Source organism: Chionomys nivalis, chromosome 22 (assembly GCF_950005125.1).
Source record: "Chionomys nivalis chromosome 22, mChiNiv1.1, whole genome shotgun sequence".
Lineage (NCBI taxonomy): Eukaryota > Metazoa > Chordata > Mammalia > Rodentia > Cricetidae > Chionomys > Chionomys nivalis.
In genome coordinates, this window is record NC_080107.1 from 20,561,918 (window position 1) to 20,580,248 (window position 18,331).

The 18,331-nt window shown below is 42.3% G+C and overlaps 1 protein-coding gene across 2 annotated transcripts in view; it reads left to right on the forward strand.

The window, feature by feature from the left end:
- The window catches only part of Itgb6 (integrin subunit beta 6), a 119,950-nt gene that overhangs the window by 52,577 nt on the left and 49,042 nt on the right, over positions 1 to 18,331 (forward strand). For both annotated transcript variants that reach the window (XM_057755175.1, XM_057755174.1), the window contains exons 6-8: positions 8,368 to 8,533; positions 9,806 to 9,967; positions 12,962 to 13,057. In XM_057755175.1, the coding sequence (XP_057611158.1) occupies positions 8,368 to 8,533; positions 9,806 to 9,967; positions 12,962 to 13,057 (424 nt within the window). The remainder of the gene's footprint in view (positions 1 to 8,367; positions 8,534 to 9,805; positions 9,968 to 12,961; positions 13,058 to 18,331) is intronic.

Consider the following 18,331-nt stretch of genomic DNA (forward strand, 5'->3'; position numbering starts at 1 on the left):
GTGGAGCTCGACTGGCCTTGAAGCTAAAACAACCATTACACCTTAGCCCAAGTACTGAGATAATTGGTGTGAGAAACCATGCTTGGCTTACATTCAAGTAGTCTTGCGTTCATTTAAAAAAAAATACAGAGCCTCGAACAGTATGCTAAGTGTCGAAATACCCGGGTACCGGGGATCTGGACCCATTCCACAAGGAACTGGAATTCTTTAGTGGACAGGCACCTTGGAAGACAATACGGGTTCCAGAGTCAGCTCCGTATAGTCTTGGCTCATAGAATCATTCCTGACAAGGCCTTAGCTGGATCATTTCTCCTGTCAAATCAGGTTTCTTTTTCAGTAAATCAAGAGTCATAGTTCTAATTACACAGAGTGGTTGAAAGGATTAGGTCAGATCATGAATGGAAGCATTGGCTTGACCTTGCTAATTCTCAATAAATACCAGGTGCCCTTAGTAATCATAGACCATGATCAGAGGAGACCAGACCACTGCACAGGGTGTAGCTAGTAGGTACCTGAAAGAAGACTGTGCATTTGCTCTCCTGAAAGACTCTATATATCTTTTTTTTTTTTCGAGACAGGGTTTCTCTGTGGTTTTGGAGCCTGTCCTGGAACTAGCTCTTGTAGACCAGGCTGGTCTTGAACTCACAGAGATCCGCCTGCCTCTGCCTCCCAAGTGCTGGGATTAAAGGCGTGCGCCACCACCGCCTGGCTAGACTCTCTATATCTTGCTCGCTAAAGTTGCTTCTTTATTTATTCCTAGGAAAATTCAAATTGTAAACCAAAAGTACTTTAAAAAAAAAAAACCTGCAACACCGTTTTCCTTTCCCTTATATCTCGAGCTCTCTAAGTTCCTCTGTCCAGCTAGCATCCCACATGTGTGCACAAGATGAACACGTACGTTTCTTAATCAAACCCAATCTTCTAATATAGAATAAAATGTTATTAAGTAAGAAGACAATGAAAGGTAAGAGGAAAATAGCCTGAAAGGGTTCTGCAACGCGCAACAGCCTTTGCATTCAGTCTCTTTATCCATATACGGGGAGGATATTGATACTAGAGTAATCAAGAGATTGAATGAGCTCAGAACAACAGACATTCAAAATAAGCATCAATTTCCTTTCCCTCATTAATTCAGTACCTCGTCTCTAGTTATTTCCTTCTAGTGGTCTCCAAACTTTCAAATCCCAGGACTCCTTTACTCCTTTACTCCCTGAACACCTCTTGGGCAATGAGGATAGCTCAACAGCCAAATGTATTTGCCATGGGAACCTGATGACCCAAGCTCAAACCCTGGATCCCGTGGTAGGAGAGAATAGACTCCTGAAAATTGTCCTCTGACCTCACTCATGTACATACATAATACAAGCACCACACATAAACAGCAATAGTAAAAAGATAATGCCTCACCCATGTTTGGTATTGTAAGCTGCTAACCCAGTTTATTGTAAGAGGATCCCAAGTGAAAGGTCAAACTGACCTACAGAGAGAGATTCTGACTAAAATGATGATGATGATGGTGATGATGATGATGATGGTGATGATATACCTCCAAGAGAGCTTCAGTTTATGTGGGCTATATATATTAATAGTTACTTTATCAGAATATAATAGAACAAATAAGCATTGATTTGTTGGTTTAATACTTACAGTAAGAAATAATGCATATTATTATAACATGTTTTAAAGAACAATAACTACATTTTCAAAACAAAACAAAAATCAGCAAGTCTTATTATTAAACAGAGTGATAATAGTCTACTTTTTTTTTTTGCAAATTTCTAAAGCAGCTGGTTTAATTGGATTAAACTGGATTACCACATCCAATTTTCCTTTTAATCTATGGCAATGTTTTTGATAGAATTCCTCAATGAAAGTCAAACCCACAGGGAAATGTATTTGTCAAAGGAGAATCTCACCTGATAGCTATGTCCCATGGCTGTGTCCACTTGTCTGCTCCCAGATTAGACTAGGTTACAGTGCCCAATGTAGAATCTGAAGTAGTATCAACAAACCCCTCCTGTACTGCTGCATTGCAGTTCGTTGGTCTGACTGCACATGGGTGACTCCCACCACCCGTGAGTTTGCAATGTGAGAGTTTGGTCATTTGGAAGCCATGAGTTCACTGAGTTTGCGCATCCTCCAGAACCCATGATATCAAAAGGCTTGCTTGTTAATATCACCACCAACCTCATCACGCGTGTCTTGAAGCACCAGAAAATGTTGGGGGGTATTGTCAATCACTCAGGGAGCAAATGAGCAATTCTGCTTCAATTCAAATATTCTAGTTTCCTTGAATTTTGCTACTGACAGCAAATGCCAGCATTTACTTTCTTGGAAATGACAGTATTGCTTTGTTCATTTTTAAGAACTTGTCTGTCAGATATTCATAGTGGATTAACTCAGGTTTAGCTGTCAATCATTCCTTCAGGTGAAAATGATGCTCCAGGAAAAAGGGCCAAGTCAGCTGGCTCATGCAAATGCTTCTTCTCTGTATTTCACGGGCTCTACGCAAACTCTCCATGTGTTGAAGAAAAACCATGTATTCAGAAATGCCCTGCCACTAATACCGTTCATGATTTATAATAGTTGACTGTCCTCAGGGACAATCAAGTGAAACTACCATTTCCTTTTACTCAGCCTAGCGCTTCTTGAGAATTTATTCTATCAAGACACTTAGTAGAGCCTGGCGCAAATGCTTCAACATGGTGGAGGCTCCAGCCCCTCCATTGCTCTCCAACTGGCAGTGAAACATTGCAAGGTAAAAAGAAAATGGCAGCTATAAAATGCTTAAGGGGATTTTCTGAACTGTTAGTACACAGCATATAGCTTCTTCCTGCAAAGATAAGACAGCTGTGTGCAAGGAAGAAAAAAAGACAGACAAAAAGAAGGAAATGGAAGTCATTTCCAATTCCTGACAGAAAAAGATAATGTTCGGTATATGTAAGTATAGTCTTATTTTATCAGTACTTACTTATTTTAAAAATGAACAAAATGTAAGCAGTACCTCTTTGCTTTGTGTTTCACAATTATCCTGCAATGGAAATGCAAATCCATTGTTATCTAGGACCTCGGAATGTTTTTGGTGAGAAGAGCCTCTACCTTTAATTCTGAGGCTGAGAAAGTAGCATCCAAATGTGCCACTCAGTAGAAGCAGATCTCTGACAACATGAGGGTTTCTACTCCAGTTTCTCAGCCGTGACCCACCTCCTTTCCCTGCATGCCCCCTGTCCTTTAACCAGCTGAATGTATAATAGTAAATCTTCACTCATTTCCCCAAATCATAGAGTGCTCATAAGATAATCATTCTAATTAGTTCACTATGGAGACGGCTGCAGTGTGCACCTGTGATCCAGTGTTGGGGAGCTGGAGATGGGATGTTCTCTAGAGGTCCCTAGCCAGCCAGGCTAGCCAAACTGGTGAGCTGCAGGTTAAAGGAGAGATCCTGTCACACAAAATTAAAATAAAAAATATGATGGAGAATGACTGACAAAGACACAAAAGTCTACCTCTGGTCTCCACATGTGTACAACACACACGCACACACACACACAACTATCTCCTTATCAGAGTCTCCAATCTGAGCAGCAAAAATGCAAATTTCTCATATCAAAGTCAGTTTCCAGTTCTTTTGTTCAAGAAGATGACCCCAGTATGATGCAAACCAATAGCCCCAAATAAAGGATTCAGACTTTCTAAGAATAGTTAGGTCTCGGGGAAAATGCTAAGCCCAATAGAGCTATCCATTTCCTGTGTCATATAATCTTTTCAACTTTGGGAACTAGGCAAGGACTCTGAGGCCCAGGAGTGCTGTGTGACCTGCCTAAAGATAGATAGCTGCTTAGTACATCTCTTCTAAACTGAGTACACGTCTACTGCCCCACAGCTTCTCCAGACACTGTGGGAGCAAGGAGGACACCTAGCAAAAATGGTGATCATTTTAAACATTTGACTTCTTCCTTGCATTGTGCTTTAAATACCTCTCCATTTAAGTAAAAAATAAATAAAAGTTTTAAGGTACACATCTAAAATATAAAATTAAAAGACAAAGGTAAGAGACTAGTATTGTTCAGAGAGCACACAAAACTAAAATAAAAATAGCCCAGTAGAAGAATATGCAATGGATAGAGGTCCGCTGATTGAAAAGGGGCTAAAAATGAAGTGCCAATAAAGATAGACACCTGCTGAGTCCTGGTCATTAAAGGAAATGAAAAGCAATGTTCAGATGACATTTCTAGCCAAACAATTCTCTTGCTTTTTCTCATTTCTGTTGTGAAATGGTATGGCCTCAGACACTGCCATCAGAAACTAATGGGAAGGAGTTTGTTAATATGGGTCAGGGGCAACCCAGCAAACCCCCATCAAAGAAATTCTCTCTAAGCAAAGGGATGGCATAACTTATAAATGGGAACCTAAATGGAGGGCTCTATTATTTAGTTACAGAAAGATCATGGCTACTTTACTCAATTGTTCATTTTTGTTATTTTGACAATTTTATTCATGTACATAATGTGCTGTGATCATAGTTACCCCAGGACCCTCTTTAACCCCTCCCCTTAGTCCTGCGGCCCCTTCCTCTTCTCAACTATCTGCCTTCTTTCATGTAGTATTACTTTGGGCAGGTCTTGTGCAGGCAGCCAGAGCTGCTGTGTGTTCATGACTTCAATGGCCATATCATATCCAGTAGGCAGCATTCATGATGTACCCAAGCTTTATTTTTAATAGACAAACTTTGGAAACAACCATGTTTCCATATAACAGAACATTGCTTCAAACTATAAAGAAGCAAGCCAGTAATTCATACATCCGTGTAGGTGAGTCACCTAGTTAGAGAAACCAGAGAGGTAGTCACATGTCACTTTAGTGGTGGAAGCACAAGTCTGAGAAATGTGATGTCAAAGCTCAAATACCATAGGCTGCACTTACTAAGATAAGACATTGCTACTCAATATAACCCGTTGATGCAATTAAGAAATGCTTAAGATGCCACCAGATTTTTTTTAATGAATTTCAGCAATAAACGGTGATTAAGTCTAAAGAGATAGCTCACAGCCATTGAAATTCATTCTTATTCACTTCCTGATATGTTTGTATAAGCACAAGTTTTCTTCGATGAACCTTCACGTTTATATTACTTTTATAAAAGAGAGCATGATCCTAACGTTATCACTAATCAAATCCATTATCTGTCCTCGGGTGTGTGCTCCTCTGTGTGAAGAGATCTCTGTAGGAAACGGCACTGCCTTTTCACAGTGCATCATTCTGAATGGCTTAGCTTCTACCTGCCATGGAGATTTCATGTGTGGTCATCAGTTTAGTTTCAAAGAAACCTGACACACAGTACTAAGAGAAGAGAATTGCAAATTGAGAGTTAAAAATAAACACCGTGAATCAGAAAGGACATAGAAAAACGTGGCCTGGAAATTTACATTTGCTCCTGGGCCAATTAGACCAGGTGTCTCCATATGGCTGAAGTAATAGACAAACCTTGTACGCCAGGAGAGCAGAAAACACTGTTGTGTGATATTTTAATTGCTATTCTGACAATAAAGTTTGCTTCAAGTCAGAGGGTAGATGGGGCTAGCCACTAGCTGACCAAAATTAACCATAGAGGTTTTGGAGGACTGAGGACAGATAGGAGGCAGGAAGTAGTAAGGCAAGACTAAGAGAAGATCTCAGCCTCTTTGAATGGAGGAAGGGAAGAGATAAGAGGCCACTGGTGGCTTCTCCACCACTTCTCTGATTATTCAGGTTCTTACCCTGCTATCTGACTCCTGATTTTTTTATTGATAAAGAGTAATTAGATAAACTCATCAAAACACGGGGACACAGAGGCAAGTGTAGACCGTAGACCACATCCAATCAATGCTCTTGCTATGCTTCCTAGCCCATTGGCTGACAGATCAGATTTTAATACTCTCTTTGGCTGAGGAAGTGGAACGAAGGGCAGGAGGTACTTTCTGGGATGTCTTTTCTGGGGATAGATGCCTCAAGATATTCGAGCTGTGCCAGTCACTGGTAGGCTTCTCAAACTGTCCTGTTCTTACAAACTCACCGAGACTGAACTGTTTGCTATGCATGTCTACCATCTTCATGGACAACAACATTTTTGTCCCCATGAGATCCCCAGCCAGTTCTGTAACCTTGCCGGTTCTCATCACGTATGGTACTGTTTGACCTACAATATGTTAAAGATTGTTCCAAAAGGAAGTGGATTCCTGTGAACCTTTGCTTTAGCTAACTGACCAATAAACACCTTTATTTTATGTGCATCTCAGTTTAAGGGCATCCAATCTAATTGACATTATTGATTTATTACCATTGGACTGTAATTAATGTCTGAAGAAAGTTTATTTCTATACAAATCCACCTCAGCCTTGCTGCACTTAGGAACACTAGACAGCGTTTCAATGTTAGCGAAGTCATCAATGGAAAGTACTAAAGAAATGAAAAATGAACCCGGAGTCACTAAATAGACTACTAAAGGTCACTTGTTTGTGTGTATTGTGAGTGCTGGGGCTGAATGAGAAGCAGAGCTTGGCCTTGCTTGGCCTCAACTGGGAATTTGCATAAGGAAATCGACTTCTTTGCTCTCGCTGTTCACATCTGCGAATAAGAAAATGATACAAATGCTGGGTTATTCCGTCACCTAGGAGGCTGACGCAGGAGGATCACATGTGCAAAACATGCCTAAGTTCATTGGGGAGTTCAAACCCAGCCAACCTGGGTTACTTAGTAAGACCCTATCCCTAACAAAGTCACACACACACACACACACACACACACACACACACACTGACTCAATGATTTGGGTCCACTTAAGCAAGTCCATGGTGAAGTAGGTGAAAAAAAAAAGAAAACAAGAAAAAACAAAAAAACACCAAATCTAAAAATAACGAAGATCAAAGTCGACCTCAGGTAGTATGTGTGGCTAACAGAAGCCGGACTCTAGTAGATACACCTGCCCTGGTGTGCTGACGGATCTGCAGGACCAAGGCCAGGGAACTGAGTGTGCTCTACAGCGATCACCCCATTATCTAAGACAATGTACCCCACTCTGGCTGGGGCTCCTTCTTGCTATCTCTTTTCTTCTATACGAAGGGTTGGTAGACCTTAGCTTGCATATGGAAGACTTGATACAACACAGATTGCTAAAACTATCACTATCATTTCAACTGAAGATAAGAAGTAGAGGCCTAGATGGTTCATTTCTACAGGTGATCCTGTAGCTCTCATGTCCAAAGACTTAACTTGGGTCTACATGATTGGCTCTATTTTTTAAAAGGAAAAGCCCAAAGCTAAGAAGGCTTTAGTAACTTCCCCAGAGTTTTGTGCATAGCTAGTAACTGGCTTCTGAACCACAAGTATAACTGAATCCCCCCGTCGGCTCTTCCCATGGACTTTGATGCAGGCTTCACACTACCATGACATTTCAACCATAGGTTTGCTCCCAGGCAGGTGGGCCATGATGTATTGGAAATATTGTTTCCTAGGTTTATGTCAACTTGACACAAACTAGAGTCATTTCAGAAGAGAAATCTCCAAGTGAGAAAAGCCTCCATCTGGTTGGCCTGTGGGCAAGCCATAGGGTGCATTTTCTTACTTAATGATTGACGCTAGAGGGCCCTGCTCACTGCACGGGGTGCCACCCCTGGACTGGTGGTCCTGGGTGCTTTAAGAAAGCAGTCCGACCAAATCCCGAAGATCAAACTAGTAAGTGGCACTCCCCTACTGCCTCTGCATCAGATCCTGCCTAAGGCTCCTGCCTTGACTTCCTGCCTTGACTTCCCTGGTTGACAGACTACAAGCTATAAGATGGAACAAATCCTTTCCCTCCCAAGTTGCTTTTGACCTTTGTGTATTATCACAGCAATAGAAAATCTAAGACAAAGGCCAAGAGTTTTGCTGCGGGCTCTGGGTCCATGGCAGACAGGATTAAGAGTAGAGGAGAAAGGAGAAAAGTTCCTCTCTCCTTTGCTTGGGGTTGACTCATGCTTGATAACAAGTTAAGATATCTGACCACAAAGCAACGCGAAGTGGTTGTCATCAGGTAAACTTAACTTATCAGGTAGATTTGGGTTTGTAGTCAGTAGAAGGAAGTAATTACAAGCCCGGAACAAGGATCTGAAGACAGGATCATCAGCAGTCCCGTTGGAGCCTGCCTACGATACACAGCAGGCTTCAAATCAGTGTTAGCCGATAGAGTCTACATGGGGAAGATGGCAACTTCAAATGGAAGATTCACTGTCAAGTCATACAGTGAGGCCCTTTAGAAAAGGAATCATCCTTTAAGGAAATGTCCCCAGGATATCAGGTCTACTAACTGCCCCGGACCACACTGAAGAATATTTTTCCATTTTCCTTCTGCAGTAGTATTCCCTACTTCTGTTTACCTACGTTTGGATTCAAGCACATTTTACCGTTGACTGATGATGCTGAGCGATTCAATGAAATTGTGAGAAAACAGAAGATTTCTGCTAATATTGACACGCCCGAAGGTGGATTTGACGCAATTATGCAGGCTGCTGTGTGTAAGGTAGGGTGTGGGGGGCAGGGGTGGGGTCAGTACTCTGTCCTATTAACATAAACTTTATCTTTTATTAACCAGTCTGCTTTGGGAAGCTTAACTAACCGTCTTTCCTTTGATCACCCTACTTCTTCATTTGATTCTTTTCTTAAAATGTGAAACTTCCATTCAGTATTTAATTTAGTCATGTTGAAGGGGGAGAATGTTTTATGTGTGTGATATTTGAATAATCAAATAATAATAATAATCAAATAATCAAAGGAAATTTTGGTTCAAAGAACAGATTAGTTATTTTTTAATCAACTATAGTAGGAAAAAATTAAGGGCAGAATATTAAAAAACAAATTTGAAATGTCTGACTCAGTATATAGCACAACTATTGTATTTTACCTTTCTCATGATGTGGGCCTTGTTCGTGCTAGGTAAGCTCTATACTAATGCTACTAATGAGCTACCCAGCCCTTGGTTTTGAGAGGCAGAGTTGCAGTACATAGTTCAAGATAAAATCTGTTGTTTTGAAGTAATAAAGTCAAGATCAGAAGTCACGTTATCTATGCAGCCCTGTCAGGACCCAGCTTCTCCTTGACTCTTTGAGAATAATCACCCTGTCTAGACATTAGTCCATGGTGGGAAATACCAGGAAATGTCCAGGGCGGAAGCTTCTGGAAGGCAGAAGGGTCAGGAGTTAAAGGAGGAAGGAAAGGATAAGGCAGGTTAGGAGAGCCGGGAGGAGTTTTTGCCCAAAGGCTTCCAAGACTAATATTAGATCGCTGCTAATACACAGATTGCAGACTATCTCCACTAGTAGGACCCTGGGGCCATCTTCAATCAGCAGTTCTTATGCTTGTGTTAGATGTATAATTCTCAGGTGACATCGTTAGAAATACAAACCTAAATGTTGGGTGACATTATAATGAAACAGGCTTACTTTATAACCAGTTTTCATTGCATTTAGCTTGAATTTAGAATGACTGTGACCTTTCCCACTACCTCCTCTCATTCTCTGACTGGCGAATCGAGAGCTGAGCAATAAAGATCAATAACTAGAAGCCAAGATGAACCCAGCATCACTGGTAGTGGAACTAATTTTTGTGATGCGAGGAAACCTGAAAGTTATCCAGGAAAAAGCAAATGCTGTGGGATTTCATCCCTTTACTAAGCCTCAAATTCACTCTAGATAGAAAGGCCAGGATGGGCTATCCACGCACTGTGAGAAGCCGCATAATCCTCAATTCGGACCTGCCCCTCTCCATACACCCTATGGCGTCCTTCTCACTCTAGGAAAAGATTGGCTGGCGCAACGACTCGCTCCACCTCCTGGTTTTTGTGAGTGATGCTGATTCCCATTTTGGAATGGACAGCAAGCTAGCCGGCATTGTCATTCCCAATGATGGGCTCTGTCACTTGGACCATAGGAATGAATACTCCATGTCAACCGTCTTGGTAAGTAACCCTCCCTGTCTTCAGCTTTCAGAGCCACAGGTAGACCCACACGACGGCAACCGCCATGAAACCATGTGTAATGACTCACTTACTTGGTGAACATGGTGTCTATTTTCTACCTTAGGGGCTAGACATCGCTCTCTTCTACCTCACCTGCATGCAGGCTCCACACAGAGCTCACGTGACCTCCGCTAGGTAGGTGGTGGGCCTGTGTTGAGACTTTAAATCTGCTAGGTCACAGGCGAGCCTAGAACCTCTCTAGCTTCAGAGAGATCCCGAGGCCAGCAAAAGAAGCAGATAGCTCTCTATTCTAAGTCAAAGTGGTCCAGGTCAGACTAGTACCAGAGAGGGCTTTCTGAGCATCGTTATCTCTCAGTTGTGCCGCAACCATGGTGGACAGCGAATCAAGTGGGGTTTGGTTTGTGTTTAATAACACTTAATTCATTTTCTGTTGTTGAGAAATGCTGGCAACATTTAAAATAAAGAAAAAAAACTTGACCGTTGTCAAATGAGGTAAAAATTTCAGAGGCCTTTGCCCCAATGGTCTCATCTGATCTCCAACAGGACTCTGTGTCACTGCTGTTTTGAAGAACAGACCATGTAGCTACTGGACTTGTAAATGTTATGTCCTATACTGGGGAAACTACATTGCCCTTTATGACTCAGTGACCCTCTTTGACCTCCTCTGGCTCCCAAAGCAGTCACTTCTCGTTTCATCCTTATTCATGATGTCGGTCTTCACGTACATCTCTATGTGGCAATGGGTTCGCTTACGCTGTCTTTCTCATGGTGCCTTCCTCAGAGCCTGGGGTGGTTTATTATCTTTGTTTCCTAAGCTCAGTGCCTACGTCACAGTGGGTGCTGACGGATGTATAAGATGAAGGAAGTCCTTCTGTGCAAATTCAATGCAATAGGTAGCATGGCTCAGAAAGGCCAAAGGACCCTTCAAATAATGATTTATAGGACACATAGGAAGAAGAAGGGGGGAAACCCTGGAATTCCAATGTCAATTGAAAAAAAAAGCTATTTTATGCAAACTCTACTGGGTAAACAAATTTAGACCATTTCATTCTTTGGCCTAATTCTGAACTTCAACCTAGATTTTACCCCATCTTTGAACAGTTTTATTCCCCACACATACATGGTCTCCATTCTTAATCTGTCCATTTGAGAATCTCAATGATTATTACCAACGTTTGTCTTTGACTCAATGCGGTTCCAGTAAACGGGTCCTTTTATCATGAATTTGTCGAATGTCCCATAAAAGAACTCTTAAAAACCAAAAATCATAGAACCAAGCAATACACGTCACCTCACATGACTTTCTCGTTTAATAAATATTTATCTTATTGTTTTGAGTAAATATCTGCATGAGTACAGATGCCATGGGCCATTTTCCGTCGCCCCCGAGTCCTCTGGCTATTTTTGTGGGCTGAAAGCACAGCTAGATTCCCAGGGCCACCAAACAGAACCTGCTTCCGGCCTTGAGGTTCTATAGAATTATAAGCACTCATGCAACAGATGTCATTAAAACATAAAGCAGCATCCTATGTGGGCTGCATGGTATGATCCAGGCTCCACATGAAGCAGCAGATAGGAGTGTACCCATGGAGGTGTGGAGCACCAGTGTGGAAGGTCCTTCAGCTTTAGAGTAAAGCATGCTTGGAGTTTGGGCAACTGAAAAGCAAATGACACTAAACCTGTCAGACCAAGGAACAATTCTATGATCTGTTATCTCTACTAATAAAAATCCGAATGTGGGACTGGAGAGACAGCGCAGTGGTTAAGAGCACTGACTGCTCTTCCAAAGGACCCAGGTTCAAGTCTCAACACCCATATGACAGCTCACAGCTGTCTGTAACTGTAACTCCAGGACATCTGACACCCTCACACAGACATAAAGATAGGTAGGTAGGTAGATAGATAGATAGATAGATAGATAGATAGATAGATAGATAGAGAAAAATATGGAAAGTAAAAATCCAAATATGACAAAAAAAAAAAGCATTCCCAGTCTGAGTCACAGCACAGTTGGGAAGTTTCTCTTGGCAATTTAGACAAAGGAACACTTTTGCTAGACTTGTACCTAACAATAGCCCCAACAGAAAGACTGGCAGTCCTGAGGATGGGCGAATACACTATCTCATGAACAGAAGACTTCGTTCTCAGAGCTCCTCCATTTGATGGACTGCAGCCATAATCCATAGTCCTAGTTTGATCTGCCTCCGGTTGCTCCTTTACGTGTCTTCTTTGTGAACATCTGCTTTTGGAGTCATAGGGGAGCCCAATGTGTTTCATGTTTTCTAGACTTGGAAAGTAAATTCATCTGTAAATTTGATAATTTGATAATGGAATAACTTTTTTTGTTTCTAAAAAATTATCCACCTCACTTGAAAATGAACATTGCAACACCAGAAGGACCAAGTGTTTTCATTAGTGCTGAAAAAAATAAAAGAGTAAAGAGTACAGGATCCCATACCACCAATTTATGACATTGCAAAGGCAATAAAACCAACCCCGAGAACCGGTGTGGGCCTGTCTCAAATCAGACAGCCATAAGAATTATACTGTATTCATCAGTTTCCATCCCTTCCTCAACCTTCATGTCGCCTCATCTAACTCCAGTCAGAGTTACAAGAGCCCCTCGTCATCTACACCATACACCACAGTCTCCCCACCTGCCCCCTACTTTAACATCCCTACCTGCTGCTGGAGGCTCTTGGCGGAGATAATGTGACACATTAGAAGTCTTGAAATAAATCCCCAGGGGTCTGCTTAGGGAAACTGCTTAGCACACTCCCCGTCTCCGTTCTTAGGACTTACCCGAGCTTGCAAGACTGAGCTAAGTGAATAAATAAAAGTAATAAAGAGTGTTTCCTTAGCATGACAGATAAATTACCTGTGAATATCGACCTTCTCAACTGTGGAAGGAACGTTTTACAATGGCACCTTCTGTGGCTAAGATGATATTTGAAATCTGTGTATCAATTTTAGGAATATCCAACAATTGGTCAACTCATTGATAAGCTGGTACAAAACAACGTGCTCCTGATCTTCGCTGTAACCCAGGAACAAGTCCACTTGTATGAGGTAAGTGAGTAGGCTGGGAGAAATCCCCTCAAGGAGATGTGTGCATCATGAAATGGGAAGGTTAACTCTGTGACTCACCCCTGGAAGGGCTCTTGGATAATCATTAACTCATACCAAGCAAACCGAGAGCTTGGCAAGGCTCCTTCATCTGCTGTTGGAGTTTTAGGCAACAAGTCGTGGAGGGCCAGCAGAAAGTTGGGGCACACATAGTAGAACAATAAAAAGGTTGGAGGTGAAAAGGGTAGGGGAGAAGGGGGTACCAATGAATGCAGGTGGGGTCACTTAGTGCCATTAAAACAAGCATTTCCTCTGAAAAGGAGTTAAGCAAGAATAGGGACGTTATTAAGAGTGTGAGGGCACTGACTAAATATTTGCTAACATGGAAAGACTCAAACAGAAAGTTGAAAGAAAATCAGTTCTTAATTTGGGTCAAAAAAATAATCCCTACCCACTCCCAACCCCAACCCCAAATGTAGTTGTGTTTACAGTTCAGGTATTGGAAGGAGGCACCAGTGTGGAAAGGGGAGTCTTTCGTTAGATTTTCACGACGCTTGCTAGCCACCATATAAACTGTAAAGCGCCTGTGCAAACTTAAGATTTCTGTGGTCTCTTTACAACCTAAGAAAAACAAGGTGTCAAAATGCTGCAAACGGTGATAACAGCCAGGGGCCTCCTGGAAATATGCAGTTTCTTAGAAAAGCCGGAACAGCAGAGAAATGCAGCCGTTAGACGGTGCTTTCTATGCAAAAGGGCTGCTCAGATACTCCTGAGTTCAGACTCCGATTTCCCACTCCTCTTGAAAGGGCCTCTTCACTTGGTGACTTTGCAGGGGATACTCCAATTTTTTTTTTTCCCCCAGAAGGCTTTGATTAAATGTACTCGCTACTCAGAATGGTGCAGTCCATGAACTTGCATCAGATTCTATGGAAAGAGTCCAGGAGGAGATGCTATCTTGTGTTTTTCATGAGAGGAGGGTATTGTACTCCAGGAGAGAGACCCTTACTAAGGAAGTCCATTGCAATCAGGCTCCATCCTCAAGGCTTTTGTTTCTCGGGTCACCTGATCTGGACGTTTTTTTGAAGGCGGCTTAGTATGTGATACCGGTTTCCACTGGTTTTCAGTGGTAGGGTTGCAGTGAAGATATATTTTTAAATGACCTCAGCACAATAGTGGGTCGACGGTGCCTTTGATCCTGAAGGCTAAAGGGAGAGGACCCCAGAGGTCGCAGCGCCTCCTCCCCAGCAGGGCTGTAGTTTAGAAGCTGGAGGGGTAGCTACCCAGAACTTACTTGCAGAAGGGAGTCTGGGGAACACGATTGATGGTCATGAACATAGACTCCCATAATTCATGTTGGTAATAGTCTTTAAGACCCACAGCTCGTTTAGATGCCTCCCCCAAACCACCATTAAGAAGACAGAGGGGGATGAAAAATAACTATGTGGCAAAACAGAATCTGTTGCATTCAGGTTAGTTGCACATGGTTCCCCTGTTGCAAAAGAAACGATCATTTCCAAGGAAAACACCAGTTATAGCCTGCCTCTAATATAACAGCAGGACATTTATTTTGTCTGCCTACTAATCTCATTATGAGGAGAATTTATGTCCTGTCATGATCTGTGGTCTCTGCCATCCGGGCGCCACTAAATTCGAAGGAACATTTTCAGGGAGCCACAGCCCAGCAGCCAGGTCAGCAATCTGCCCTGACGGGTGTCTCCTTGCTCTGTTTCCCTTCTGATGGCCCATCATACCATCTGCATTAGGGGGCCAGGAGGCAGCTTGGTCTAAAGATAATGACAGCCACAAGTACTTCCCTGAAGGCTTCGCATAGCGTGGAAATGCTGATCTCTTGTTTTATTGATAATGAAAATAGAAAATAGACCAGTAATGGCCTGTGTCGCTTTTCCATTTAAACCTCTTAGAACACGCCTTTTGTGTGCTGGAGGCCAGAGCAGTATGATGTGTGGGGTAGCTGTGAAATAAAGAACAAAAGCACCAAAGAATCCTTGAGCAATAATCCAGCAGTGGGATAATTTAAGTAGTGAGATCTAATGGAAATTCCAGAAGGTAAATTATTTGCCTGAATTATATAATAAGGAGAGTTCCGTGCTTGCACTGCTGGCAGGGGATGGGTGAGGTTCAATGGCGGCTCTGTCTTGCAGCAAGCAAGATTTATGTTGCCCACTCATGTAATTCAGGAAAAATGACTGTTGTTTCAACCAGCTGGGTAGGATGCTCTGGCCTGCCCAGGTGTGGGGAACTGCTGGGCCCTGTCGTAAGGATCTGAACAAACAATGGAAGGGATTCCGTAAGCAGTTTCCTTTCAGCTCCCGACGACTGCAGTGTGCACCCCAGACTCCAGCAAACAGACAATTAGGAGCAAACTTATTATTATGAATAGTTTCTTGTTTGTCCAATTACAGGGTCCAAAAGATAATGATAGATAATCGGCTGAGCACTAGGTAGTATATTATATCCTAGTACAAAGTACCATTTAAAATGAAGATTTGATTACCCAAGCTAAAAATAAAGAATAAAGAAAAAAAGTTTACACCTCGGTCTGTTGTTTTTAAACACTCACTCAATTTACATTACGATAGTATCAGTAAATTGAAGTCCAACTGCTTAATTTGCGGTGGCTTTCCTTCCTAGTGAGATACTGAGATAAAGCAATTAAATCAGTAGTTTTACTATACTATCAAATCATGTTATTAATCACCTCATATTATTTGCAAGGCTTAACAATATCTATATACAGACAGACACTGCTCGCTTCTTTCCTGGCCACCCAGACTTGAATAATCACACAGAAACTATATTAATTACAACACTGTTTGGCCAAGAGCTTAGGTGTATTCCTAGCTTGCTCTTACATCTTAAATTAACCCATTTCTATTAATCTGTGTATCATCACAAGGCTGTGGCTTACTGGTAAGTTTCTGGAGTCTTCTCCTTCGGCAGCTACATAGAGTCCCCCTGACTCTGCCTATTCTCTTTCTCTATCTCTGGTCAGATTTCCAGTCTGGATTTAAACAGCTTTATTCATTGGCCAATAAAAGCAAACATATACAGAAAGACATCCCACATCATCTATATGTTTCCTAAATGTCTACACCTGGCAGGAAGGATGCGCTGCATGGAAACATAGCAGCGATGGCAGTTACAGGAGCTAGTGTTGGCAGCACGATGCTAATGCAATGAGTCCATCTGCAGCAGATGTCTCCAGGTCAACCACTGTTATGGCCACCCTAACTGGTGCCCTGTGGTCACTAGGACAGAGTAACAGGTAGATTAGGCTCTTATGCATTCGGAGGACCCTTTCCCTTAGAGACAAGAAGCTCTCGGCTACTAGATGTTTGAAGAGAATGTATCTTACCCATCTTCTTGTTTAGGCCAAGCCTCAGTGACGTTGTTAAATAAATATAAAAATACAGTAGAAACATCTCTCTTTTTTGTTTTCTAAAATTGAGCCAAATGTTCTTCAGGACTTGGAGTTTGATGTGACAGATGCATGTAAAGGCTGAGGCTGTCTGAGCACATAGGGCAAGTATAGGGCGCCTAACCATTGACAGGATGCTCTGCCGCCTAAGCTCTCCCCGTCTTCTGCCTTCCATCCTGGACCCAGATGGCAAAAGGAAAGCAGAGCCATGCCATCTGTCTCAGGACAGACCTGCTGGAGAAGTTCCATGCGTCCTTCACACTGGTCCAGTAGGGAAACCCCTGAGCGATTATCCACAGGCACACATTAGATCAAACAGCAAGTCTGACGAGCAGTAGTAACACACTGTAAGCCTCGTGCTCTTTCTCACCTCATGGAAATAACATCCTGTCCATACACATCCGTGTTTCAGGAATCAGTAACCCCAGTTTTCTTTATCCCCTTCTCCCTTTGGCTATTCACTGTAGCGAGAGAGGTTAGGAGGTAAGGTGAACTAGAGGGAGATTAAATAGAAATTGGACCTCCTTGCTGTTCGTTAGTTGGTTCGATTGTTTTCTTTTCTACTGATCTCGGTGGAAAAGATCAAAACCATTTCAGTTCAGTGGAAATCCCTTGATCTCTCAGGCCTCAGTATTTGTAAAATAAAAAGATTAGGCCTAATGGCCTCCATTTTTAACAGGCGATGACCAGTGCTGGAGCTGGCCACGCGTTCTGATGATCCACACACAGATAACAAGGTTCACTAGTTGGCACCGTGGCTGATGTTAGGGTCCACTCTAAAAAGCCATTCCCTGGCCTCTCAATCTCATGCTATAATTGGATATTCCAAACTTGGGATTTTTAATGCAAATAAAATCGTCTGGGATAAAAAGCAATTTCACGATTATGTGGCATTGCCATGGAGTTAATAAATTGCTCTCGATTCAAGGATAATGGGGAAGATTTTTTATTTCTCCTTAATTGACGGTCTCTGGGAAGAAAGCCCGAGGAGAGCCAGCTGCCTACACTTTCCTCATTAGCTGAAGCATCGCTCAGAGAGGGAGGCTTTGGAAAGAAAACTCGTGTCCCCAGATTACTGGGCATCTACCAAATAAGGCTAACTAGTAAATCCCAACCATCAGCAGTTACTATTAGCTAACTCACAGGACTTTTAAAGAATCTAAAGGCTTGTATTTCACAGCATAAACCTAGGAGAAAAGAAAGACACAGGTCTTAAGTAGAGTCTTCATGAGATCACCTACTAGGTCTTCTCATATAGGAGATCTTGCCACTACACAGTCTAAATGTTTGAATATTTGCATAACACCTAGGATGTCTACTGGGCATTATATCACTGGGCAGTGATGCCCTCACTACATAGTCACACATTCATTCATTCAAGTATCTCCTGGGTATCTCCTGGGAACAAGGTCAGAGTTTATGACCAGAAGAATAAGCAACAGTGTCTGCCTCAAGAAGTCTCAAGCAGCACTAACAAATTTGTAAATCTATTATTAATCTCAAAAAGTAATGGTGAGACCACTGTAGAGACCCAGGGGGAAAAGACACATACACACGGGGTGGGGGGGAGGGAGAGGGTAGAAGGAAAGAAGGGAGGGAGGGAAGGAGAGAGGGAGGGAGGGAGGGAGGGAGGGAGGGAGGGAGGGAGAATTTTGCTAATGCGTCAGGATTTCTTCTGTCAATCAGTGGTTTTATATCTGCTCATCACCTTTGTTAGAAGAAATAGCCGATTAGCTGACAATCATGAACTGGTTTTGATGCCAACAAGAGCAAAGCGCAATACCTAGTCTTTTCCTTTTCGGGGGTGAAAACTGAGGCCTGAAGACGCCTGCAGCAAT